Raw genomic sequence first — 27,911 nt, 5'->3', positions numbered from 1 at the left:
TGTATACAAGTGCCTCAGAAGCATTATTGTTGGGCCGAATTGAGGTGAACAGAACTTTGAGGATATTTCAGTACATCTCTCACGATTTAGATCTTAAAAGAAATCCACAAAGGTGTGAGGTCATACAAAAAGGTAGTCTTGAAGGCCAAAATCAGCCTGCTTCTCATACTGCTTAATTTTATATTGCTTTCTAGTGTTTGTTAGTATATAGATGAAAAAACTGAGGCTCTAAGAAGTTAAGTGACTTATCTAAGTCTTACATCAAGTAAATGGTAGAACTAAGTTTAGGAGCCCAGACTTAGGACTCCTAATTTTGCCTCATACCAGAAATATCTTTAGAAGTTTGAGATTCTCAGATCTGACCTGCAAAATAGTTTTAGCACTCCAACTTCTCTTTCCTTCCTGCCAGGTGGTTAGATCTCAGCTGAGTGTATCTTCCGTCAGTGACCACGATGCACATAGAGCAGGACTTCAGCCAGTCAGCAAGTGGCAAGCCTATGGACTCCAAGGCTATCCTGGTGAGTGCGGCCGACCTCAGAATACAAAATCATATAATCATTTGTCTAATTTCAGGAGAGGAGTTGTAAGCAGGTAAATAGACAAAGGGGAAAACTAAACACAGAAATATTTCACTCCCAAACTCCTTTTAAATCTGCCTCATCTAAAATTTCCATTTATTTAGCATTCCCAAAGGTTAGAACAGGAGTCAGTTGTGCCTACCTTAAGTGCAGAAAATGACACACCAGGTACAAATCAAAAATGAGCACCTTGACTCTGGGCTCCCTGCCACGACTCCAGACACCTGCTCTGGCAGAAGAACCGCTTTGAATGATGGAACAATTCATAATGGTCGCTCTAATCACAACGTCTCTATGTTCTCGTGTGGCAAAAAAAAAACCAAATTAAAAATTGTTGCTATTATTAAGGCTGAGCTTTTGAAAAGAACATTAGTTAATGAGATCAGAAGCCCTAATAGACTAAATAATTTAGCATTTTGAACTTAAATAATATTGGGTAGCTCACCTTACAGATCTAGAAATTAAGAACATAATGAAAAACGGGTAATGTTTTTAATCTTTTTTTGAGTAAACACTACCCCCAATTTGGGGCTCAAACTCACACCCCAAGATGAGCGTCGCATACTACTGACTGAGCCAGCCAAGCACCCTTAATCTTTTTTCCTTTTAGGATCATGGGGCCATTGTAGATTAAATATTATGAACTATTTAGAAAATAGAGGGGTGCCTGGGTGGCTCGGTCGGTTAAGCAGCTGCCTTCAGCTCAGGTCCTGGGATCGAGACCCGTATTAGGCTCCCTGCTCAGTGGGGAGCCTGCTTCTCCCTCTGACCCTCCCCCCTCTCATGCTCTCATTCTCTCAAATAATTAAATTAATTAAATAAAAAAGAAAATACAGAAATGCCTTATTTGGTCAAATAATCTTTTATCTGTCATCCTTTTTCTTGGAGAGGACATAAAGTTAACATTGTATTTTGTGATTTCAAATACAGATTAAAAGCAAGAAAAAAATCCCTAAAAAATACTAATTTTCATTATGCCATGGGCCAGGTCTGTGTTACAGCTCTTAATACATTATGACCACTGATATATTTGTTAATAACGTAGGATGGTATAACAGTTTCAATACTTCCCTAAAAGGCCTCGTGCACTTCAGTTCTTCGTGAAAGAGTAGTCAAATGATGGCTTTTATGTATGAAAGCGTGGCTTCCCGTGAGTTTGGGTGAATGAGGAGCGTGCATCACCAGTAGTCTTTTATGTACTTTTTGTTCTTGAAGGCTGCCCTTGACCTTTCAGGCCTACCTCCTGTTTTCAAGGCCTTATTTCTCTGTTTCCATGCCCTCTTTTCTTAACAAATTGTTAAGACCACAGAGTTATCAATCCCACTTTGGTTTATCTATTGTCCAAATAGGTGTATTGATTTTGAGGTTTTCTAGGATTTCACACTTAGGCCACATTTTGTGAGTTGGTACCTCATTATGTCCTTAGAGACTTCATTCTGTCTTCCCTGACATTTGAAGCTGTATTCAATAGAAGTGTAATGTCCAGAACATGGGAAATGACCGTCTCTTATTCAGACTTGATCAGAAGGATTGTGTTTACTTCTGGATTCTGCTTGTTGTGAAGGAACTTGAGTAACCACGACCTGTCCTTAAAAGAATGAGCAGGAAGTCATGGGTTTGAAAGAAGAGTAAAGCTGAGAGGGAACCTGACAGCATCCAACATTTGAAAGGTTGTCATACACACAAAGGGATGGGAGCATTATATACTAGTGGTTAAGGCCTAGGTTCTGACATGAGGCTACCTGGGTTCAAGTCGTGGCTGTACCATCCACTATATGACCTTGGGCAAGTTTCTTAATCTTTCTTGGTCTCAGTTTCCTGATAAGTAAAATGTGTATAAAAAGGTGCTCACTTTGTAAGGTTATTGTGAAGATTAAATGTGAGTACATTGTAAAGTACTTAAGCCCATGCCTGGCACATAGTAAATGATTGATAAATGTTAGCTAGAAAGCTAGAGGTATTTTTGAAGAATGAGAAACTAATTTGGGGGTTGCTGTGTGTTCAAACCTAAGATCAATGCATGAAAATTAAAAGGAGGCAAATTCAATAAAAGAAAGGCAACAGTTGTCTAGAGTGGACTGCCTAAAAAGGTATTCATTTTCCTGTCACTGGGTCAGCGGTATTCTTCCTTTAATCTGATATTTTAGGGAATGTTATAATCTTTATTTTGTGAAATAATGCTGATAAGTGGGTAAGTTGGGGGGTTTTTTCATATCTTTTTTTTTTTCCTCTCAAAATATTGACAGTTCTGTCACACTTTTAAATTACTTGGAGAATTTTGCTGGTGCATGAAATGCAGAAGTGGCCTCCACACTCAGAAAAAGATGTTCTTACTCCTGTCCTCCAATTTTAGAGGAATACCTTCTGTTAAAAGCCAGGCTCTTCACCTTTTCGATCCCACATTCTTTCACCCTTTCCAGCTTTCAAGACCTTGCTCTGCTCCTTTCCTCTCTTTTGTTTCAACGAGTTCCTCTCTTCTGTTTCAACCAGTTCCTCTCTGCTGGTTCTTTCGCATTATCTGTAAGCATGCTTCGGCCTTTCCCAATCCTAAAAATCATAAACTCTCCCCTTAAATTCTTTATTCTTCCATGACTGCTCTTCAACCTTTGTTTCCTTTCATAGCCAGGCTTCCACAAGGCATTGTCTGCGTAACAGTCTCTGCTGTCCCGTCTCCAGGGGCTTCACTAAGGACAGTTTTTCATCTCTAATTCTTTTTTTTTTTTTTAAGATTTTATTTATTTATTTGACAGAGAGATAGAGAGAGAGCACAAGTAGGCAGAGAGAGAGGGAGAAGCAGACTCTCCACTGAGCAGGGAGCCCGACATGGGGCTCAATCCCAGGACCCTGGGATCATGACCTGAGCCGAAGGCAGCCGCTTAACCGACTGAGCCACCCAGGCGCCCCCATCTCTAATTCTTAAGAAAGTACATAGTGTGTGTTTGTTAAATGGATCCTTACCCTGCATAGAATTCCAGCTAAATATTGTTATTCGTCTTCGCCACAGGAGAAGAATGACATTAGATTACTTCCCAGGTCCCAGAAGATCTTTTCAGCACACATGCTGTAGGTATCTCCGTCATGCCATACTGAGCGGATGTACTTCACAGCCTCTTTCTTCCCTGTTCTGTCAGTCAGATTTCAATCATAGGCAGAAGTCACACCAGTTATTTTAGCTGAGGGAACTTAATATAAGAATTGTTAGCCAGATACTGGAAAACAAAGAAGGCCAAGGGGGGATGCTGAGCTATCACAGGTAGTAATTGCAGGAAGCAGCTACCACCTTTATAAACGATAAATACCTGGTGCAGATTTGAGCAGTGACTTTTGACATTACCAATTCTAAAGTTCGCTTTGGGGTAACAGTTGATGGTTGTGGAATATTTGTTTCTCTTGAGAATTTGTTTCTTTCTTCCCTTCCTCTAAAATTGGAGAATAGGGATGAGAACATTTACTTATAAATGTGGAAGCCACAAAACATGAGCAAAAGGGGATAGGGAATAAAGTAGTGGGTATAAGGGGGCGCCTGGGTGGCTCAGATGGTTAAGCGTCTGCCTTCAGCTCAGGTCGTGATCCCAGGGTCCTGGGATCGAGTCCCACGTCGGGCTCTCTGCTCCTTGGGAGCCTGCTTCTCCCTCTGCCTCTCTCTCTCTCTCTCTGTCTCTCATGAATAAATAAATAAAAAATCTTTAAAAAAAATGTCATTTAAAAGTAGTGGGTATAAGGATGTCAACAAAAATAAATTATCTCAATAACTGATGGAGAATTTCCTCCTCTCCTTTTTTCCCCACCTGTCCTTTTGTATAGGATTTATTGTTATCCCAAACCCCTTCCTCCCAGGTTACCAGTGGCACTGGGTGAAGCAATGCCTTAAGTTATATCCCCAGAAACCAAATGTGTGTAACCTAGACAAGCACATGACCCAAGAAGAGACTCAGGACCTCTGGGAACAGAGCAAAGAGTTTCTGAGGTAAGTGTTCGTATTCAACTCGGCTCACTGCATATCTTTAGGGGACCTACTCCAGAGCAATGCAGTGAAAGTAACTGACCTGTTTTTTCCTTGTTTCCATGCAAAAACAGCACAATTATATTCTTTCCCCTGGGAACATCTGGACAGATGCTTGACAGTTACATTCAATTGAGATCCATTTTGAAGATTTCCTTATCATAGCTTAAATCTCGAGTCCATCCTCATTAATCATCAGCTGGTCCATTTTCATTCAGCTTCAGCCCTTTTTCTACTTAAAGTGAGTTCCAGGAGCACCTGGCTGGCTCAGATGGTAGAGCATGCAACTCTTGATTTTGGAGTTGTGAGTTCGAGCCCCACTTGGGTTTAGAGATCACTTAAAAAAATAAAGGCTTTAAAAAAAATAATGTGAGTTCCTTTGAAGACTTGTGATATCCTGGAAACATTTAACACTAAAAGCTCTTTATTTCTACTCTCCTAGATGAAGTCAGTGCTACTAGCAGTTTTTTAGTTATTCCTCATGAGAACTAATGTTTGCACCTTAATGTTGAATCAACCTTTATTCATTCACAAATATATAATTTTTTTAAAGTCAGGTGCCCCATCATTCCACAAATATTTATTGAGGGTTACTTGTGTACCAGGCATGATGCTAAGCACTGGAGATAAACCATTCATAGGACACTGTCTTTGTACTCAGGAGTGCATAGTCTATGGCAGGAACTCAGTGTCAACAGGAATAATTCTAACAGAGCTTAGAAAGTGTTAGAGTAAGTGTTTAGAAAAATGCTATGGGGGCCAGAGGGAGAAATAATTCCTCTAGGCAGAAGTGTCAAAGAAGAAGAAAATATTTTTTAATTGGGTCTATTATCCTCTTTCTCCTCTGTCCATTTGAACTGGGTCTTCAAAAATGATTAGGAGTTTACCTATCAGAAGAGCAAGAAGGCTGTTTGGGGTAGAGAAAGCAGACGGAGCAAAGAGGTAATATTCAAGGCAGAGTACGTTGTTCTGTGAAATAGTGTAGAATGTGGGAGTTCATGTGTTTATTCAACAAATACCTATTGAGTTTCTACCATGCGTCAGATACTGTGCTTGAGTGTTAGAGATTCAACGACAGATAAGACACAGTTCCTGCTTTCAAGGAATTTGTAGGTTAGTTGAGGGCAGAGACATATAATTAAATAGTTTGGCAGGTACAGAGATAGAGTTTATAAGATATTATGGGAATAGTCACTCAGGTGGCCAGATTGGAGGTAGTTTATAGAAGATGCTTCCTGGAAGTGATGGATAGAATTGGCAAGAGATGAAGCAGAAGAAGTAGGCTAGGGCCAAACTATAAAGGCTTTAGTGACGGAAAGCACTAGGTCTAGAGTCCGATCTCCTGGGTTCACATCCCTGGTCTGCCACTTACTAGGTATGTAAATTTGAGCAAGTTTCTTAACCTTTCTATGCCTCATAGTAGTCCTTCCCTATTTAGCAGTGTGAGGATTAAACAAGGTAATAATGCAAGAAATCTTCACAACAGGGCGCCTGGGTGGCTCAGATGGTTAAGCGTCTGCCTTCAGCTCAGGTCATGATCTCAGGGTCCTGGGATCGAGTCCCGCATCGGGCTCCCTGCTCCTTGGGAGCCTGCTTCTCCCTCTGCCTCTCTCTCTCTCTCTCTCTCTGTCTCTCATGAATAAATAAATAAATAAATCTTTAAAAAAAAAAAAAGAAATCTTCACAACAGTCCATTAAAACCACTGTGCTGGCTTTGTGTGTTCTATTTGGACTTAGGATCTCTAATGGTTGTTTTCAGAAACTGTGTCATACTAATTCCAACAGGGGAAATAGAAGATTTCCTTTAGTTGAAAGGGGAAAGGAAAACTAAAATTCATTGGTTTTCCTTTAAAGCCTTTTTGGGGGCGCCTGGGTGGCTCAGTCGTTAAGCGTCTGCCTACGGCTCAGGTCATGATCCCAGGGTCCTGGGATCAAGTCCCACATCGGGCTCCCTGCTCGGCGGGAGGCCTGCTTCTCCCTCTCCCACTCCCCCTGCTTGTGTTCCTGCTCTCACTATCTCTCTCTGTCAAATAAATAAATAAAATCTTTAAAAAAAAAAAAAAAGCCTTTTTGGTCTGCAGGTTATGAGAAAGACAGGAGCAGTGGGAAATGCCCTCTATAAGCTCTTAGTGATGTCTTCTTTAGAACTGAGAGTAAAGTAAAGGAAGGTCATGGTTGAGTGAAATTAGAGAGCTTAGAGTTTGAGGTTAAACCACCCTGTGTTTTCAAGTAATTGATTTTTTTCCTTCTGACAAATGACTGCAGAAGTCCCAGTTGTCATCTTCTAAGATAATTCAGATGAACCTCTTTAATAAATCATCCTGTGAACAATGATTAGGGGCTTTTTTTGTTTTTTTGGTTTTTTTGTCTTGCGAATTAGTAAAAATAAAAAATGTGGTGGTCCTACCTTCTGTTGTCAAGGGTTGGAAGAAAGTGGTGGCATCGAAAATCGATTAGGACACTAGTTCTCCTGTCACTGTGTGATATGTGTTTTGGTTTCCTCATCTGGGAAACAAAGGGATTGGACTGGATAAGCCATTTCAGGTGATTAGATTATGGTTGGAGTCACCTGGAGAGTACGTCAGCTCTCACCACTTTCCCAGAGCAGGTCAGAGAGGGAGAGGGTCTGTCATTGAAGAAGATTCCCTAGAGATTCTGATTATTGACCATAATACCCACATTGAGAACTGCTGGGCCAGAGGCCCTCTAAAGATCCTTTGCATTTTACTTTCTAGGTTTCTATGGTCAAGGAAGAAGAAACTTTGAAGTAGGAAATGAAGAAATACTTGAACTTAGAGGGAAAAATAAGTCTGTTCACAAAAGTAGGACACCTCAGTTCTGTTTTGTTCAGAGTTTATTGTGAGTGAATAGTGTAGCTAGAGATTCTTGCACAAGATGACAGTAGTTAGGTGTAAGCAGCTTCATTGCAGCATTGTTCATAATGGGAAAAAATGAGAAACAAGCTAAGTGTCTGTCAGCAAGAGATCAGCTAAATCAAGTAGGACATACCCCAGCAGTAGAATGCAGCCACAATACAGCCATTCAAAAATCTTAAATCCAACTCTTTAGCAAATACAGGAGGGCTACCATCATAATAAATAAAATCAATTTTCAGCATCTCCATCACGGCCGCCTTAGTCTGAGCCACCATCATTTACCGCATTAGCCTCCTAGCGTGTCTCCTTGTATCTGTTCTCATGCCTCTTCAGTCTGTTTTCTTTTTTTTAAGATTTTATTTATTTGAGAGAGTGCGTGCACGTGCATGAGCTGGGCGGTGGGGGGCGGCAGACAGAGGGACAAGTAGACTCCCCTCTTGGCGGGGAGCCTGATGCAGGGCTCTATCCCAGGGCCCCCATGAGCCAAAGTCAGATGTTTAACTGACCAAGCCATCCAGGCACCCCTCTTCAGTCTGTTTTCTGATTGAGTGTAGAAATCCTGGCACTTCTCTTACAGTTTCTCATCTGCAGTACTGCAGTTCAGTTCTGATGCAGTCATTCAGCATTCAGAGTCGACAAGGACATCACAAGTTGAGGGCATGGTCTCCATGGTCTCCAACCAGGCCAGCCTGACTTAGGACACCAGCCGCAAGTTTGGGAGATCCCAAGCTACCCACACTTCTGACCAACTGGTTACAAATTCAGGGGAGTTCCCATGACCCCCTCAGGTTCATAAGTCACTAGAACAACTCACAGAATTTAAGAAATTCAAGTATGTAATCATACTTACAATTACAGTTGTATTATAAAGGATGCAAATCAGGACCATCCCAATGAGGAAACATGTAGGGTGATGTCTGGGAGGGTCCTGAACGCAGAGCTTCCATGGAATCAGGATGTGTCACCTTCCCAGGAAGCTCTCCCAAACCTAGTATTCAGGTTTTTTTTTAGAGGGCTTCACTACTTAAGCATGATTGATTAAATTATTAGTCACATGATTTTTACCCAGCCCCTGAGGTTTAGCTAGTATCACTTGACTGAAAGCCTCAATCCCTCTAATCACATGATTAGTCTTTGTAGTCTGACAGGCTCACATCCTGAGTCATCTCCTTAGCATATACTTAGCTGTGGTCATAGGGCCCACTGTGAATAACAAAGATACTCCTATTCCTAGATACTAATATTATATTAGTTCGAGGTGTATAACGATTTGGTATCTATATATTGCAAAACGATTATCTTGGTAAGTTAAGTCACCTCACATAGTTATAAATTTTTTTTTCGTGATGAGAATAAGATTTACTCTTTTAGCAAATACACAATACAGTTTTGTTAACTATAGTCACCATGTTTTACATTAGATTCTCAGAACTTATTTATCTACACCCACCTACCCTCACCTTTGGCAGCTTTCAATCTTTTCTGTTTCTGCAAGTTTAGATTTTTTAGATACCACATACAAGTAAGATCATACAGTGTTTATCTTTCCCTAACATTTCACTTAGCACAATGCCCTTAAGGTTCATGTTATCACAAATGACAGGATTTCCTTTTTTATGGCTGAATAGTATTCATTTATATGTTGTGTATCATGTTTTCTTTATCCATTCATCCATCAGTGGACACTCAGGTTGTTTCTTTGTCTTGGCTGTTGCAATTATTTATGTAAAACAGTGGAGGTTCCTCCAAAAGTTAAAAATAGGATTACCAGGGCACCTGGGTGGCTCAGTCGGTTAAGCGTCTGCCTTCAGCTCAGATCGTAATTTCAGGGTCCTGAGATCAAGCCCCACGTCAGGCTCCCTGCTCAGCAGGAGTCTGCTTGTCTCTCTCTCTGCCTGCCGCTCCCCCTGCTTGTGCGCCCTCTCTCTCTCTGTCAAATAAATAAAATCTTAAAAAAAAAAAAATCCACTGTTATTTAAAAAAAAAAATAGGATTACTGGAGGATACAGCAATTTCACTTCTGGGTATATATCCAAAGGGGGAAAAAAAAAATCAGTGTCTCAAAAAAATATCTGCCTCTCCATGTTCATTGTAACATTATATACTAAGATTTTTTTTTTTTAAGATTTTATTTATTTATTAGAGAGAGAGAATGAGAGACAGAGAGCATGAGAGGGAGGAGGGTGAGAGGGAGAAGCAGACTCCCTGCCGAGCAGGGAGCCCGATGCGGGACTCGATCTTGGGACTCCAGGATCATGACCTGAGCCGAAGGCAGTCGCTTAACCAACTGAGCCACCCAGGCGCCCTATACTAAGATTTTTAATGGAAATAGGATTGGAGGACGAGAAGGAGCAGAGACAATCCTTAGTGTAGCTTGGGGATTAATGTTTTTGAAATGCGTGTGGAGTATCCTGGCAAAGATGTCCAGTATGCCTTTGGAAGTAGGAAACTGAGCTTAGGAGTGAAGTCAGAGAGAGGGAGATGTGTCAGTTACACATGAAGACCATAGTAAAGCGGGGTGTGCAGCTGGCTCAGTCAGTAGGCAACTCTTGATTTTGGGATCATGAGTTTGAGCCCCACATTGGGTGTAGAGATTACTTAAATAAATAAAACTTTTAAAAAAATGATTGAAAAAACAAGTATCTGTAATAGGATTTTTAAGGCTTTTTATCATAAACAACCTTAGACGTTTTCTGCCCTGAGTACTTTTGCTTTCATAATGATTCACTAAAGTCCCTTGAAGCAAGGAAGAAAAGGAAATTCCAGTGCTTAGTTATGACACTCAAACTACCACTGCACAAAGAGTGGACAGGCAGGACAGTTCATTTCCACCCAGTTAGGGTGCAGTTGAAAGCAGCACTAGAGGACGTGATTGCTGAGAGAAATACTAGCACTTACATAAGGCACTTATCCGTGACAGAAAGTGAGCAAGTTGCTGTGTGGGCACATTCACCAGGGGAGAAGGTGGCCAGCTCACCCGTCCTCCTGCCAGTGCCTGGAGCCACAACAGGGGCAGGGAGCATAGCGTGTTTTCTGTTTGCAGCGAGAACCAATAATCTGGGTCATACTTGCTTGGAAACATTCTTTTGGATAATTGGATAAAGATTTAAAGTTAGGTGCCAGCATATCCCTTGCGTTCTTGGAGTGGATATGGCAGCTCTGGCACTGAACCTTCCTGGCCTCCTTCTGTACAAGTCAGGTTTAAAAAGAAAACAGCCCATCCCCCTTATTAATCTGTCAGTATTTCCTGCTTGAAAATCATCTGGGAGTGCGTTAAACTTGGTTTTGGCCTTAAACTATTCAGTGTTCAAGACGGAATTTTTTGAAATCTTTGTTACCCAAAGCCCACAGGGACCAAAATGGTCCCTAAGTAGTGCTGAGACAGGAAGTCGCTAGTGTTGGCCAGTCCTGCTCTCACATCTTGAAGGCCAGTCTTAATAATTATTGTTACTTTCCTACCAGAAATTCCATACAAAGAAAAGAATTGAAATTATGTTCACAGAGGGGTGGAATCTTAAACCTACATGGGTCTAACATGTTTTTTGTGTAAACAAAACGTGTGTGTGTATAGCATCATCCTCAAAATGGTGCACTCAATGATCACAACTATTCTTTCACTACACAAGTCTTTAAGCTTTTTTTTTCCTTTTTATTAGGTGGCCTGGGCTTAATGGTTTTATACCCTTACACCAGTCCCCTTCAATAATACAAGGCAAAGCCCAAAGCCTTCCTTATTGTGATACAATTAAGGTAGAAAAGAGATGTTCTTTTGGTTTTCTAAAAAAGGAACAAATTTTAAAAGGTGTAACATAGGATGATTCTATTCATGCTTGATTATTACTATGATTTTGATGATTTTATTGTTAACAATACCACAAACCTGTTAATTCTAATAGTGTATGCCCCATTCTTAACAACTGAGCCACCCAGGCACCCAGTGTATGCCCCATTCTTAAGGAACATTAGACTGACTCTTGATGGAAAAGCAGCTTGGTGATACTATATTGAATGTCTAAAATAGCATTGCTTTCTGAATTATTTTTATTTATTTATTTATTTTTTTAGAGAGGGTGGTGGAGGGGAGAGGCAGAGGGAGAGGGAGAGAGAGAATCTCAAGCAGGCTCCATCCTTAGTGTGGAGTCTGGCATGGGGCTTGATCTCACAATGCTGAGATCATGACCTGAACCAAAATCAAGAGCAACTCCTTAACTGACTGAGCCACCCAGGTGCCCCCTGAATTCTTTTTAGAGCTTCATTGTTACCTTTATTTGTTTAGATCGATCTCACTTTGATTTAATAGTATGAGTTCTCCATCAAGAATAAAATAATCCTTTATTGATCTAAAAAGATGGAAGGTATTTTGTTTTGTTTTTTAATTTTGGTTAGAATAGTGTTTTTCAAAGTATGGTCCCTCGTTCAGCATCCCCATCTCTTGGGAGCTTATTAGAAATGCAGGTTCTGGGGCGCCTGGGTGGCTCAGTTGCTTAAGCGACTGCCTTCGGCTCAGGTCATGATCCTGGAGTCCCTGGATCGAGTCCCGCAGCGGGCTCCCTGCTTGGCAGGGAGCCTGCTTCTCCCTCTCCCGCTCCCCCCTCTTGTGCTCTCTCTCTCTCTCACTCTCTCTCTCAAATAAATAAATAAAATCTTAAAAAAAAAAAAATGCAGGTTCTGGGGGCGCCTGGGTGGCTCAGTTGGTTAAGCGACCGCCTTTGGCTCGGGTCATGATCCTGGAGTCCTGGGATCGAGTCCCGCATTGGGCTCCCTGCTCGGCAGGGAGTCTGCTTCTCCCTCTGACCCTCCGCCCTCTCATGCTCTCTGTCTCTCATTCTCTCTGTCTCAAATAAATAAATAAAATCTTTAAAAAAAAAAAAAAAGAAAAGAAATGCAGGTTCTGGATTGAGGGAGCAAGATGGCGGAGGAGTAGGAGACCTGGATTTCGTTTCCTCTCAGGAATTCAGCTGGATAGGGATCAAACCATTCTGAACACCTACAAACTCAACAGGAGATAGAAGAAAAGAATAGCAACAACCCTGAACAGAAAAGCGACCACTTTCTGGAAGGTAGGACATGTGGAGAAGTGAATCCGAGGCGATATTCGGGAGGATAAACGGCGGGGGAGGGGCCTCCATCGCTGCTTCTGGCAAGTGATAGAGCCGCGGAGCACAAAATCGGAACTTTTAGAAGTCTGCTCCACTGAGGGACATCACTCCGGTGGCTAAGTGGGGGGTGGAACCCTCATGGGACAGTGTGGTCTCAGGACCCTCAGGGTCACAGAAAGACCGAGGGTGCCTGAGTGCGGCAGAGCTCCCAGGTATCGGAGCAGGGAAGCCTGCTGCAGAGATGGCTGCAGAGACGGAGCCAAGGTGCGGGCTCTCAGCTCGGGGTTGCCATAAACCTGATCCGCGGCACAGTCAGGCCACTGCTCCTCCAGCAGGGACCCAACAGCGGCAGGTCCGGGGAGACTCACCTTCCTCCCCCGGGAGAAGTGGCACAGGAGCGCACCGCAGGGATCTGCTGGGTTTGGAGACTCCACCCGGGGTCGGGTGCCAAGATAGAAACGCGTGGTCATAGGCCGGGTGAACACGGAGTGCGGCCGGAGACCGAGGAGACAGGAGTGACTGACAGCTTTTCTCTGGGGGCACACTGAGGAGCGGGGCCCCGAGTTCTCGGCTCCTCCAGGGCGGAGATTGGGAGGCTGCCATTTTCACTCTCGTCCTCCAAAGCTGTACGGAAAGCTTGCAGGGAACAAAAGCTGCTGAGAGCAAACCTGAGCAGATTACTTAGCCCGGACCGGGCAAGGGCGGGGCAATTCCGCCTCCGGCAAAGACATTTGGGAACCACGGCAACAGGCCCCTCCCCCAGAAGATCAGCGAGAACAGCCAGCCAAGACCAAGTTTACCGATCAATGAGAATGGCAGAACTCCAGTGCTAGGGGAATACTGCACATAGAATTCATGGCTTTTTTTACCATGATTCTTTAGTCTTTCAAAGTTAATTTTTTTTTCACTGTCTTTTTTCTTTTTTTGAATTTTTCTTTTTCCCTTTTTCAACCAACATCTTATCAATCCCTTTTTTAAAAAACATTTTTATTTTTCATTTTTAGAGTCATATTCTATCCCTTCATAGTAGTTACCTGTATTTTTGGCATATATAAGTTGTTCTCTCTTTAAAATTTTGAGATAGTTTCTTCTAACAGATCAAAATAATCCTAAATCTCTAGGGTATGGTTTTTTTCTACTCCCCTGCCTGATCACATTCTCTCCCTTTTTTTCTTTTTTTTTTTTAAATCCTCTTCTTTCTTTTTTCAAACAACTTCTTATCAATTCCTTTTATAAAATTTTTTATAATTTCCATGTTTACAGTCATATTCCATCCCTTCATCATATCAACCCTTATTTTTGTACATATATAAGTTTTTCTTTCTTTAAAATTTTGGGAGGCACTTTCTTCTAACAGACCAAAATACACCCAAAATCTAGTGTGTGGCACTGATCTATATACCAGCCTGATCATATCTGATCACATTCTGTTTTTTTTGTTTTGTTTTGTTTTGTTCTGTTTTTGTTTGTTTTTATCTTTATCTTTATCTTTTTCTTTTTTTTTTCCTTTTTCTTTTTTCTCTCTTTCCCTTTCTTTTTCCACTGCTTCAGGTCTTTTCTGATTTGTTTAGAGTATATTTTCTGGGGACCTTGTTACCCTGCTAGCATTTTGTTCTCTCATTAATCTATTCTCCTCTGCACAAAATGACAAGATGAAAAAAATCACCTCAACAAAAAGAACAAGAGGTAGTACCAACTGCCAGGGACCTACTCAATACGGACATTAGTACGATGTCAGATCTGGAGTTCAGAATCATCACTTTAAAGATACTAGCTGGGCTTGAAAAAGCATAGAAGTTATTAGAGAAACCCTTTTTGGAGAAGTAAAAGAACTAAAATCTAACCAAGTAGAAATCAAAAAGGCTATTAATGAGGTGCAATCAAATATGGGGGCACTAACTGCTAGGATAAATGAGGCAGAAGAGAGAATCAGTGATATAGAAGACCAAATGATGAAAAATAAAGAAGCTGAGAAAAAGAGAGAGAAACAACTAATGGATCACGAGGGCAGAATTCGAGAGATAAGCGATACCATAAGACGAAACAACATAAGAATAATTGGGATCCCAGAAGAAGAAGAAAGAGAGAGAGGGGCAGAAGGTATAATGGAGCAAATTATAGCAGAGAACTTCCCTAATTAGGGGAAGGAAACAGGCATCAAAATCCAGGAAGCACAGAGAACCCCTCTCAAAATCAATAAAAATAGGTCAACACCCCGACATCTAATAGTAAAACTTACGAGTCTCAGAGACAAAGAGAAAATCCTGAAGGCAGCTCGGGAGAAGAGATATGTAACCTACAAGGATAGAAACATTAGATTGGCAACAGACCTATCCACAGAGACCTGGCAGGCCAGAAAGGACTGGCAGGATATATTCAGAGCACTAAATGAGAAAAATATGCAGCCAAGAATACTATATCCAGCTAGGCTGTCATTGAAAATTGAAGGAGAGATAAAAAGCTTCCAGGACAAACAAAAACTAAAGGAATTTGCAAACGAAACCAGCCCTACAAGAACTCTTGAAAGGGGTCCTCTAAGCAAAGAGAGAGCCTAAAAGCAACATAGACCAGAAAGGAACACAGACAATATACAGTAACAGTCACCTTACAGACAATACAATAGCACTAAATTCCTATCTTTCAATAGTTACCCTGAATGTAGATGGGCTAAATGCCCCAATCAAAAGACACAGGCTATCAGATTGGATTAAAAAACAAGACCCATCGATATGCTGTCTGCAAGAGACTCATTTTAGAACCAAAGACACCCCCAGATTTAAAGTGAGGGGGTGGAAAACCATTTACCATGCTAATGGACACCAAAAGAAAGCTGGGGTGGCAATCCTTATATCAGACAAATTAGATTTTAAACCAAAGACTGTATTAAGAGATGAGGAAGGACACTATATCCTACTTAAAGGGTCTATCCAACAAGAAGATCTAACAATTGTAAATATCTATGCCCCTAACATGGGAGCAGCCAATTATATAAGGCAATTAATAACAAAAGCAAAGAAACACATCGACAACAATACAATAATAGTGGGGGACTTTAACACACCCTTCACTGAAATGGACAGATCATCTAAGCAAAAGATCAACAAGGAAATAAAGACTTTAAAGGACACACTGGACCAAATGGACTTCACAGACATATTCAGAACATGCCATCCCAAAGCAACGGAATACACATTCTTCTCTAGTGCCCATGGAACATTCTCCAGAATAGATCACATCCTAGGTCATAAATCAGGTCTCAACCAGTACCAAAAGATTGGGATCACTCCCTGCCTATTTTCAGACCACAATGCTTTGAAACTAGAACTCAATCACAAGAGGAAAGTCGGAAAGAACTCAAATACATGGAGGCTAAAGAGCATCCTACTGAAGAATGAATGGGTCAACCAGGAAATTAAAGAAGAATTTTAAAAATTCATGGAAACCAATGAAAATCAAAACACAGCTATTCAAAATCTTTGGGATGCAGCAAAGGCAGTCCTAAGAGGAAAGTATATAGCAATACAAGCCTTTCTCAAGAAACAAGAAAGGTTTCAAGTACACAACCTAACCCTACACCTAAAGGAGCTGGAGAAAGAACAGCAAATAAAGCCTAAACCCAGCAGGAGAAAAGAAATAATAAAGATCAGAGCAGAAATCAATGAAATAGAAACCAAAAGCAAAGTAGAACAGATCAATGAAACTAGGAGCTGGTTCTTTGAAAGAATTAACAAGATTGATAAACCCCTGGCCAGACTTATCAAAAAGAAAAGAGGGGCGCCTGGGTGGCTCAGTCGTTAAGCGTCTGCCTTCGGCTCAGGTCATGATCCCAGGGTCCTGGGATCGAGCCCCGCATCGGGCTCCTTGCTCAGCGGGAAGCCTGCTTCTCCCTCTCCCACTCCCCCTGCTTGTGTTCCTGCTCTCACTATCTCTCACTATCTCTCTCTGTCAAACAAATAAAAAAAAAAAAATCTTAAAAAAAAAAAAGAAAAGAGAAAAGACCCAAATCAACAAAATCATGAATGAAAGAGGAGAGATCACAACCAACACCAAAGAAATACAAACAATTATAAGAACATATTATGAGCAACTCTATGCCAGCAAATTAGATAACCTGGAAGAAATGGATGCATTTCTAGAGATGTATCAACTACCAAAACTGAACCAGGATGAAATAGAAAACCTGAACAGACCTATAACCACTAAGGAAATTGAAGCAGTCATCAAAAATCTCCGAAAAAACAAAAGCCCAGGGCCAGATGGCTTCCCAGGGGAATTCTACCAAACATTTCAAGAAGAATTAATACCTATTCTTCTGAAACTGTTCCAAAAAATAGAAATGGAAGGAAAACTTCCAAACTCATTTTATGAGGCCAGCATTACCTTGATCCCAAAACCAGACAAAGACCCCGTCAAAAAGGAGAATTACAGACCAATATCCCTGATGAAAATGGATGCGAAAATTCTCGCCAAAATACTAGCTAATAGGATCCAACAGTACATTAAAAGGATTATTCACCACGACCAAGTGGGATTTATCCCTGGGCTGCAAGGTTGGTTCAACATCCCCAAATCAATCAACGTGATACAATACATTAACAAAAGAAAGATCAAGAATCATATGATCCTCTCAATAGATGCAGAAAAAGCATTTGACAAAGTACAGCATCCTTTCTTGATCAAAACTCTTCAGAGTATAGGCATAGAGGGTACATACCTCAATATCATAAAAGCCATCTATGAAAAACCTACAGCGAATATCATTCTCAATGGGGAAAAACTGAGAGCTTTCCCCCTAAGGTTAGGAACGCGGCAGGGATGTCCACTATCACCACTGCTATTCAACATAGTATTGGAAGTCCTAGCCACAGCAATCAGACAACAAAAAGAAATAAAAGGCATCCAAATCGGCAAAGAAGTCAAACTCTCACTCTTTGCAGATGATATGATACTTTATGTGGAAAACCCCAAAGACTCCACCCCAAAACTGCTAGAACTCATACAGGAATTCAGTAAAGTGGCAGGATATAAAATCAATGCACAGAAGTCAGTGGCATTCCTATACACCAACAACAAGACAGAAGAAAGAGAAATTAAGGAGTCGATCCCATTTACAATTGCACCCAAAACCATAAGATACCTAGGAATAAATCTAACCAAAGAGGCAAAGGATCTGTACTCAGAAAACTATAAAATACTCATGAAAGAAATTGAGGAAGACACAAAGAAATGGAAAGACGTTCCATGCTCATGGATTGGAAGAACAAATATTGTGAATATGTCAATGCTACCTAGAGCAATCTACACATTCAGTGCAATCCCCATCAAAATACCATCCACTTTTTTCAAAGAAATGGAACAAATAATCCTAATATTTGTATGGAACCAGAAAAGACCCCGCATAGCCAGAGGAATGTTGAAAAAGAAAAGCAAAGCTGGTGGCATCACAATTCCGGACTTAAGCTCTATTACAAAGCTGTCATCATCAAGACAGTATGGTACTGGCACAAAAACAGGCACATAGATCAATGAAACAGAATAGAGAGCCCAGAAATGGACCCTCAACTCTATGGTCAACTAATCTTCAACAAAGCAGGAAAGAATGTCCAATGGAAACAAGACAGTCTCTTCAACAAATGGTGTTAGGAAAATTGGATAGCCACATGCAGAAGAATGAAACTGGACCATTTCCTTACACCACACACAAAAATAGACTCCAAATGGTTGAAAGACCTCAATGTGAGACAGGAGTCCATCAAAATCCTAAAGGAGAACACAGGCAGCAACCTCTTCCACCTCAGCCGCAGCAACTTCTTCCTAGAAACATCGCCAAAGGCAAGGGAAGCAAGGGCAAAAATGAACTATTGGGACTTCATCAAGATAAAAAGCTTTTGCACAGCAAAGGAAACAGTCAACAAAACCAAAAGACAACCGACAGAATGGGAGAAGATATTTGCAAATGACATATCAGATAAAGGGTTAGTATCCAAAATCTATAAAGAACTTATCAAACTCAACACCCAAAGAACAAAGAATCCAATCAAGAAAAGGGCAGAAGACATGAACAGACATTTTTCCAAAGAAGACATCTTTGGATGATCTGGGTGATAGACACTGGGGAGGGTATGTGCTCTGGTAAGCGCTGTGAATTGTGCAAGACTGTTGAATCTCAGATCCGTACCTCTGAAACAAATAATGCAATATATGTTTAAAAAAAAAAAAGAAGGTTGCAGGAGGGGAAGAATGAAGGGGGGGAAATCGGAGGGGTAGACGAACCATGAGAGACGATGGACTCTGAAAAACAAATTGAGGGTTCTAGAGGGGAGGGGGGTGGGAAGATGGGTTAGCCTGGCGATGGGTATTGAGGAGGGCACGTTCTGCATGGAGCACTGGGTGTTATGCACAAACAATGAATCATGGAACACTACATCTAAAACTAATGATGTAATGTATGGGGATTAACATAACAATAAAAAAATTTTTTTAAAAAGAAATGCAGGTTCTTAGGCTCTGTCCTAGACTTGCTGAATCAGAATTTATATGTCTGTGCCCAGCCATTTGAGTTTTAACAAGCCCTCTAGGTGATTCTCCTGACCATTAAAATTTGGAAACCACTTGGCAGAAACTAAGTGGGGTATGCACTATTAACCACAATATTCACATGAATCCAGAAATGAGAGGTCATTCTTATTTTCAATCCCAAGGCTACTAAAATAGCTTATGTTCTCCAGAGGGGATCATCAGGGAGTTCTTTCTTATCTGTATCTTTAGCTGAAGAAACATTGGTAGAACTCAGGTTGTGTTAGTAACTACGCATTCCCTTTTTTTTTTTTTTTTCCAGTTTTTAGTTTTTACACATAGAAAATGTAAATAATTAGTGGTAGTTCTACATGGTAACTGTTCACATTAGCTAGTTGCGGTCACTCGCCACGCATATATATTGTTTCCCCTGAACTGCTAATCATTATCTGTCTTCTCTTGTGCCAGGTGTCCCCAAGACCATACCCAATTTTGGTGATTCACCAGGAGAGCTCAGCACATAGCTGTCTTCATGGATAAGATTTATTCCAGTTCAAAGAATACAAAGCAAAATCAGTGAAGGGAGAAGACACATTGAGTAAAGTCCTGGGAAAACCAGGCTCAGGCTTCCAGGGTTTTCTCCCAGTGAAGTCACATAAGGTGTACTTAATTCCCCCAATAATGAGTTGTGACAACATGTTGAAATGTTGTCTTCCAGGGAAGCTTAGTGCCCAGGTTCTTACTAGGGGCTGGTCCCATAGTCTCTGTGACACAAACCAAATTCCAGACTCCCTGAAGGAAGGCAGCTGTTCAACATAAACCATAATGTTTTGCATAAAAAGTTTAGGCACAGTGAACAGCAGTTCTGGGAATGGTGTGAACCTCCCCAGATTCCAAGTTCCAGATGCCTGCCAACAGCCAACCTTGCAAGCAGGCCTTTCAGAGGATAGCAGTCAGATCTGCTCTGCCTCTTTTCTGCACTGCTCTCCTAAGTAAATCGGTGTTTGTTCCATTCCTTTTAGCTACTGGTCTTGATGGATATGTGTGTCATGATGTCCTTAGAATGTAAACTTTCTGAGGACAGATAGCATCTATTCTGTAAACTCTGTCAGTCAAGACAAGTGCCACTTACAGTGTGAGCCTCTAATAAAACCTTTGCTTCTGCTCATGTGGTATGCCGGTATTGACCACTGCTCCACTCTCTGTTTAAATGCTGGCCATTCTTCAATGCCACATTCAACTCCCAACTCTGCCATGAGGCCTTAACTGATTAGACAGCTAACTTTGAGCTCTCCTTTTTCTTAATTCCAGTGGTCCTCAAAGTCTTGTGCTATTCAATTTAGTACAGATTTTATACTGCCTTTAATTTTCCCTTCATTTTTTCTTCTACTTATCTGTCATGTCCTGTCAAAATATGAAGTCCTTAAAGCAGTCTAATCTTTTCTTTTTTAAACAGCAGTGGTTCTTGGACCAAAAAAATTTGTTCAGGGCACCTGGGTGGCTCAGATGGTTAAGCGTCTGCCTTCAGCTCAGGTCATGATCCCAGAGTCCTGGGATCGAGTCCCACATTGGGCTCCCTGCTCCTTGGGAGCCTGCTTCTCCCTCTGCCTCTCTCTCTCTGTCTCTCATGAATAAATAAATAAAATCTTAAAAAAAAAAAATTTGTTCAATTTCTGATGTAAATTACATAGGAAAAATAAACCCTAAAATTATTAGGCCTAGCATTCTTGTATTTTTAGATATTTAGAGGTAAATCAAAAAAGCTTCTTCCTCCTTAGAAAAAGAGTAGTTAATCCCATAGATTTGATCAGACAGGATGTAATTGCAGAAAGGGCACCTCTCTGTTTTACAGAAGCCTCCTGTGTTTGAACAAGGGGATGTCAGAAACCAAATCAATTACAGTGGCCCTTAATTGTTAGCTAAGCCTCAATTATCTAAGCTATGTTAGACAGGGTTGAAGAAGTCATGTTAAACCAGTTATTTTTTATTGTAAACAATGTATATTTTGCCAGACTTTTTCCCCCAACCTATAATTCTGGGAAGCCACCATCATTGTAAACGTAGTGATAGCTATGATTAATCATACCTCACTTTCAGCAAACCAAATGGAACATGTTCTATTAGCCAAATTTTCAATTACCCATAATGCCCTTGGTCCCATTTCCAATGGACAGGTAAAGACATTTCTGTGTTGTTCTTATTTTATCATTATTGAGATGCTGGAGACTTGCCATTTAAAATTGATCCCATTCAGCAGAGGGTTTAGAACCAAGGGCTAAAAGTTAGAAGTGCTAACATGGGGTGCCTGGGTGGCTTAGTTGGTTAAGCGTCTGCCTTTGGCTCAGGTCATGATCGTGGAGTCCCAGGATCCAGCCCCACATTGGGCTCCTTGCTCAGTGGGGAGTCTGCTTCTCCTTCTCCCTCGGCCCCTCCCCCTGCTTGTGCTCTGTCTCTCTGACAAATAAATAAATAAAATCTTTAAAAAATAATAATATAAAATTGATCCTGTTCAGCAGAGGATTTAGAGCCAAGGACTAAAAATTAGAAATGCTAACATGGGGGCATCTGGGTGGCTCAGTCGGTTGAGTGTCTGACTTGATGTCGTCTTAGGTCATGATCTCAGGGTCCTGAGATCGAGCCCTGGGTCCAGCTCCCCATTTAGCAGGGAGTCTGCTTGGGATTCTTTCCCTCGGCCCCTCCCCCCCCCCCCAGCACGCACGCATGCACACACTGTCTCACTGTCAAATGAATAAATCTTAAAAAAGAAATGCTAACATGTTTTTTGGTGTTACTGTATTTTGGTCAACTCATTTGTTCTCACTTCTATCAAGATCTTTGCTAACAACTTATACCAAGGAATACCAAATTCCATGCATGCAAAGGGCTGTTGTTCCCATTTGAGGTGAATAAATCCTCTTGTCCCCAATCTTCACAGGTACAAAGAAGCAAATAAACGGAGACCCCGAAGTTTACTAGAGAAGTTGCGCTGGGTGACCCTAGGCTACCATTATAACTGGGACAGTAAGGTATGCAAATTTCCTTGCAAATTCCATTGTCTTCGCTTTTACACTCCTTGGGCTCAGTAGTTGGATGTCTTCCTGGCCAAGCTTGTAAAGTGTCAGATTATCCATTTGTGGAAGGATCTCTTTCTTTTATCTCTTAAAATCCTCTCGATAACAGTGTCTCAAGAGGAATGAATAATTTCTCCCAAGAGAAAATTTCTTCATATGCCCTTAGGTTATATTGTTTCATCAGAAGTCATTGGTGCTTTCTCTAAGTATGTTTCAGGGGTACAGATTTTTCTTTACTGCATTCAAGAGCAATTCTCAATTAAAACCTTTATTTCCATTATTGTTTAGTGTCTGTTGAGCTTGTATTTTCTTTTTTTTTTTTTTAAGATTTTATTTATTTATTTATTTGACAGAGAGAGAGAGATCACAAGTAGACAGGCAGGCAGAGGGAGAGGGAGAAGCAGGCTCCCTGCTGAGCACAGAGCCTGCTGCGGGGCTCAATCCCAGGTCACTGGGATCATGACCTGAGCCAAAGGCAACGCTTAACTGAGCCACCCAGGCGCCCTGAGCTTGTATTTTCTACATAATATCTGTTTGGAGTAAAAGGAGCTCCATCTACTTGTGGTATTCTCCATCAGCTCACAAAAGACACCCTTGCTCACAAGACACAGATAGGAAAGAATGTCCTACAGTTAACAAAGTTCAGTGTTTTCTTGAGGTACAGTTTCTTCTTTCCTGACCTCCATGCTTCCAAAAGGACCTCCTTTATAACGGGCAACCTAGTGCCTCTTGTATCCATGAGATGTTTGACACCAAGTGGAAGGACTAATTTTGAGAATAAACTTAATAAATAGATTGGTATAGACCATCTTCCTACTAACTAGTTACTTACTAAAAGCTCCATAGTTTCAGTCAACCCAGCTTATTAATAATTAAATTAACTGCTCAAAATAATGATAAATGTTGCTCAAAAATGTTCATGACCTATTACTTTCAGTAATGCAGATTTAATGGAAGACTGGATATCTGTGTTTGGGGAGATAGCCAGGTGATTCTCTCTGGGTGAGCCAGCCCGGGGTTGAATCTGGCCTTCCATAGGATAGTGCATACCTCGTAAAGGGGGGCGTGAGCGTCAAAGGTGTAATGCCCGCATCGTGATTACAGTGGTGCCGGCTTGTTTTGAGAAGTTAAATACATTAACACGATACATGTTAGCTTATTTTTTATGATGTTATATTTATTGCTGATACTGGTATTCCCCAAGGACTTAAAGTTACTCTCATTTACTAAGAAAAATGTGGAGTGAGTGAAAAATTACCAGAAACTCTGAGTGACTCAATGGAGAAAAGTGAAAGAGAAGTAAGAAGACTAGTGCATAGATAGTTGGGGATGGGGTTGAAAGCTCACAGAGGTAACCTAGTGCTAGAACAGTACCTCTGACTAGTTGATCTTGTGAAGGACTGAAACTTGAAAGGGTAGAGAAAACCTTATAGTTCTCTAGCCATATCCTTAGTTTTGGGAAATTAAGTGGGAACTCTTCTGATTTGCACTTAAGGAAAAGAAGGAAAAAATAAAACACAGAAATTCCAACTGAAGAGGCTTGGCCATCCTTTAATGGCCTTTCACAAAAGTCTGCCTTAACCTGAAGTTAAAGCTCACTTCTGGCCAGAGCTATGCCCTGTTGCTACAGCTGGGATACGTCAGGGCACTAGCGCAGATGTGAGGCGGCAGTGGATTTGCTGGTGTGGTTTGAGGTTGTTGGGCAAAGGGAGGACGCGAGAGCAGCAGGAACACGGAGGGGCATCGGGCTGCTGCAGGCTTACACGGCGAGCCGCCCTCACCCTGGTCTGCCTAGGAGGCTGCCACCTTGTCGTTTTCCTAAACTGCAGGCTTTTGTAGAGAGAGTGAGTGTTCGGCCCTTTGATGGGTTTTGTTTTATTTAGGAGAAGAGGGATATTGTGATCTTTACATGCTAAAAATAGTCCAGGAAGGTAAGTGCTGAAAATTACCTCCATTTTAAGGTCCTGCCTTGACCATGGTGTAAGTTAGTTTCAGTTCAGATGTTCTGAGCATGTCATCCCATCAGACTGACCAGTGAAATTGGCAGTGTGCCATGTTGCGGGCTGAGGGGCCCAAAACCAAACTGGCTGTTGTATTTGAATTGCTTGCTTTCTTTTTTTTAATAAGCTTTGTATTTTAGGATAGTTCTGGATTTGCAGGAAAGTTGAAAAGATTGTAGTACAGAGTTCCCATACCCAGTTCTCCCTATCAACATCTTACATTATTTTTTTTAAAGATTTTATTTATTTATTTATTTGAGAGAGAGAGAGAGAGAGAGTGAGAGAGAGAACGCAAGAGGGGGTGGGGTTAGAGGGAGAAGCAGACTCCCTGCCGAGCAGGGAGCCTGATGTGGGACTCGATCCCGGGACTCCGGGATCATGACCTGAGCCGAAGGCAGTCGCTTAACCAACTGAGCCACCCAGGTGCCCACCAACATCTTACATTATTATGGTACCTTTGTCTCAATTAGTGGACCAATGTTAATGCATTATTACAATGGCGAAGTCCATATTTTATTCATATTTTCTTAGCTTTCATTCAGTTTTTTTTAGTTTTTAACTGAAGTCCTTTTTCTGTTCCAGGATACCACATTACATTTAGTCATCCTGTGCCTCTTGGCAGTGACAGTTTTGAGTTGCTTTTTTGTCCTATGAGAATGATCCTATTTGAGATTAAAGTGCACCAGAGAGAGACGTAGTAATTGCTTCATGGGTAGACTCCATGCAGGGTGAACTTGTCTGATTTAACACTGCGCGGCATGTGCCTGCCATGTCCTAGGTGCTCGCTATTTTGAACGTCTCATTATTGGATTACTGGATACCTCAAAAACAGATGGATAAATCATGCTGTTAGGATTACGAATAAGTTAGATAATTTTAAAGTGGTAATTAATCTTATGCCACAGTTCCTATTTTCCTGAGATCATTGTTTATTTTTCTTATTTTCCCTACTTTTATCAAAGAAATACTCAGCCGATCATTATACACCTTTCCCTTCTGACCTGGCTTTCCTCTCAGAGCAAGTAGCCACAGCCTGTGGGTTTCAGGGTTTCCGAGCCGAGGCAGGGATCCTGAATTACTACAGATTGGACTCCACCCTGGGAATCCACGTAGACAGATCTGAACTAGATCACTCCAAACCCCTGCTGTCTTTCAGGTAAGCTGGTTCTAGGGATTTGGGATTACTTTCTATCACTTCATTCCTTATGCTAAAGCATTTCTAGCTAAAATAAATAAAAACATAGGACTTTAAGAAGTGGTTGGACTCTATAAGCTTCTACTTCTGGGTGTCTTAACAATGTTATCATAAGTAAAATTAGCCTTGTCCTTAAGAGTAGTAACCAAATTACAGTTAATATTTCTGTTTAAGATGCATGGAGTCCACCTTTTGTATTGAAAGGTATCATCGGTGTCCATGGAATAGGCAAGTGGAAGGCCATAGGCGAAACGAGCAACCTTTTTGGAATAGGGAAGAGTAAAGCACAGAAGCCTGACTAGTTTACTGCCTTGCCTCCCTAAACATAAGTTTAAATTGGGCAAAGTGCTGCAGCTGTATCTCACAAAGAAAGTGCCTGAACAGTGTCTTTTATTAATTGCCTTATCTTTAAAGTGAACAGGCAGGCTGCCTGGGTGGCTCAGTTGTTAAGCATCTGCCTTCGGTTCAGATCATGATCCCAGGGTCCTGGAATCGAGTCCCACATTGGGCTCCCTGCTCAGCAGGGGAGTCTGCTTCTCCCTCTCCCTCTGCCCCTGCTCATGTGCTCTCTTTCTTGCTCACTCTCTCTCTCTCTCAAATAAATAAATAAAATCTTTAAAAAAAAAAGTGAATGGGCCTGATAAATATAGTAAAGGACTCAATTCATTGGAAGGCTTAAATCTTTTTTTTTTTTTTTAAAGATTTTATTTATTTATTTGCGAGAGAGAGAATGAGAGACAGAGAGCATGAGAGGGAGGAGGGTCAGAGGGAGAAGCAGGCTCCCCGCCGAGCCGGGAGCCCGATGCGGGACTCGATCCAGGGACGCCAGGATCATGACCTGAGCCGAAGGCAGTCACCTAACCGACTGAGCCACCCAGGCGCCCCTGGAAGGCTTAAATCTTAAAGAGGCATCACTAAAACTTATACTGGTAATAGTAAAACTAAATTTTTAGTCTGCTTATTTAAGTGCTTCAAATTTTACATTGTAGCGGTCCCGTGGGCTGTGCTAAGTTTAAGCAGCAGATAGATCATGCGTTGGTCACTTAGAGACACAAGCCAGAAGAGAAGGGTCTTAGCATGGATTAAAAAGGAGGATGTGAGAGCAGTAAGTGTTGAGATGAAACTCAGAAGGAATGCGCTTGGCAGTAACTTTCCCAGCCGTGGTTCGTAGCAGAAACTTACCGTTGGGTACCGTTTCACTTACTTTTGCATAGCTTCGGGCAGTCGGCCATCTTTCTCCTGGGTGGCCTCAAAAGAGATGAAGCGCCCACGGCCCTGTTTCTGCACAGCGGTGACATCATGGTAATGTCAGGTTTCAGCCGCCTGCTGAACCATGCAGTCCCAAGGGTCCTTCCAAGTCCTCAAGGGGAGAGCCTGCCGTGCTGCCTAGAGACACCTCTCCCAGCCATCCTCCCCAGAGATTCAGTGGCAGAGCCCTGCTCTGAGGAGGACTGGCAGGTGTGCAGCAGCTACCTGAAAACCGCTCGTGTGAACATGACTGTCCGACAGGTACTGGCCACAGACCAGGACTTCCCTTGGGAATCCGTGGAGGAGAAGAAAAGAGACATCACCACAGAAGGTTTCTGCCACCTGGACGACGAGAGTTGCCAAGTAAAACGAGTGAAGCTCAACCCTGACAGCTGAGACTTGGAGGGCCCGTTCTTTTCCCCAGGCAGGTCTCAAGTAAATGGCCACGCTTTCTTGTATTGCCATAGACTCTAGCCTCAGGACAAGCCAAAAAGAGAGGCCGGGAAAAGCTCATCGTGGATCATAGTGCTGCCTTGGAACCCATCCTGAAGAGTAAAGCAGTTAGCCACTTTGCTCCTGTTGGACATGGTCCAGGCTGGTTCGATGTTGGCACTAATGTATGTGAGAAGTCCAAGGAGCTTTGACCTTCCAGAATAGCCTTTCCAGCCTCTGCCGTTACCTCTGAGGGAGGTGGAAGTGAGTTTCCATGTTATTGGAGCCTTAAATACCTCAGATTTATTAATGGGAAATCTGACACCCCTCCTGCTACCCCATCTAGTGATTTGTGGTATAATTGTGGTTCCAGGAACCAACCATTAGTCTCACCTTCATTGTTCCAGCCATCCAGTGATCTTTTCTTCCGTCTTCTCTGGCTTTCACAGAGAAATCCTATACACATTAAGACAATGGAACTAGAAACCTCATCTCCTAGGAAAGAAATTAATCACAGCTATCTCTCTTGCCTAAAAGATAAAATATATATAAAGCCAAGGGAAGGGGAGCAGTAGTTTCTCTAGATTTCTTTTAGGTCAAAACTCTTCCTGTTGGCTTTTTAATGCAATTTTAATTGTTGGACTAAAAAAACCCCAAGGGTGTTCTGTAACTGTTTTCTCCGTGAATAAACTTTCTGTCTTTTAAATTAAAGATCTGTATCTATCTTTGAGGGTTAGCGAATCTGGGATTAGTTTCTTCCTGTTTCTACTTGCTGTGTTGTTCATGCTGTTGGAGCCCTCCAGCTGTTCTGCCCTGTGCCATCCCGCTCTGCCCTAAGTCTTCTCTGTGACTGTCTTATAGGAGAGAATATTCTTTGATATTCCAGTCACTGC

At 41.7% G+C, this 27,911-nt stretch overlaps 1 protein-coding gene and 1 long non-coding RNA gene across 3 annotated transcripts in view; one reads left to right on the top strand and one right to left on the bottom strand.

Moving 5' to 3' along the window:
• The window catches only part of ALKBH1 (alkB homolog 1, histone H2A dioxygenase), a 29,979-nt gene extending 2,539 nt beyond the window's left edge, over positions 1-27,440 (top strand). Inside the window, exons 2-6 of one of the 2 annotated variants that reach the window (XM_045901323.3) lie at positions 410-518; positions 4,383-4,545; positions 22,008-22,098; positions 25,106-25,299; positions 26,553-27,440. In XM_045901323.3, coding sequence (XP_045757279.1) covers positions 410-518; positions 4,383-4,545; positions 22,008-22,098; positions 25,106-25,299; positions 26,553-26,982 — 987 coding nt within the window. In that variant the 3' untranslated portion in view covers positions 26,983-27,440. Of the gene's footprint in view, positions 1-409; positions 519-4,382; positions 4,546-7,316; positions 22,099-25,105; positions 25,300-26,552 lie in introns of those variants that run through there. The other variant, XM_064571420.1, reaches the window with a different exon arrangement.
• Positions 400-3,673, bottom strand: LOC135361636 (uncharacterized). Its single transcript, XR_010405285.1, has 3 exons — positions 3,537-3,673; positions 721-877; positions 400-533 (listed from the first exon to the last, which is right to left on the bottom strand). It is a non-coding gene; the product is annotated as an uncharacterized LOC135361636 (long non-coding RNA).
• Positions 27,441-27,911: the final 471 nt, after the last annotated feature.

The sequence above is a fragment of the Mirounga angustirostris genome, unplaced genomic scaffold (genome assembly GCF_029215605.1).
Source record: "Mirounga angustirostris isolate CCGP_5_RB_7025 unplaced genomic scaffold, mMirAng1.0.hap1 SCAF_9, whole genome shotgun sequence".
Classification (NCBI taxonomy): domain Eukaryota; kingdom Metazoa; phylum Chordata; class Mammalia; order Carnivora; family Phocidae; genus Mirounga; species Mirounga angustirostris.
This window is presented reverse-complemented; position numbering and strand designations above follow the sequence as displayed.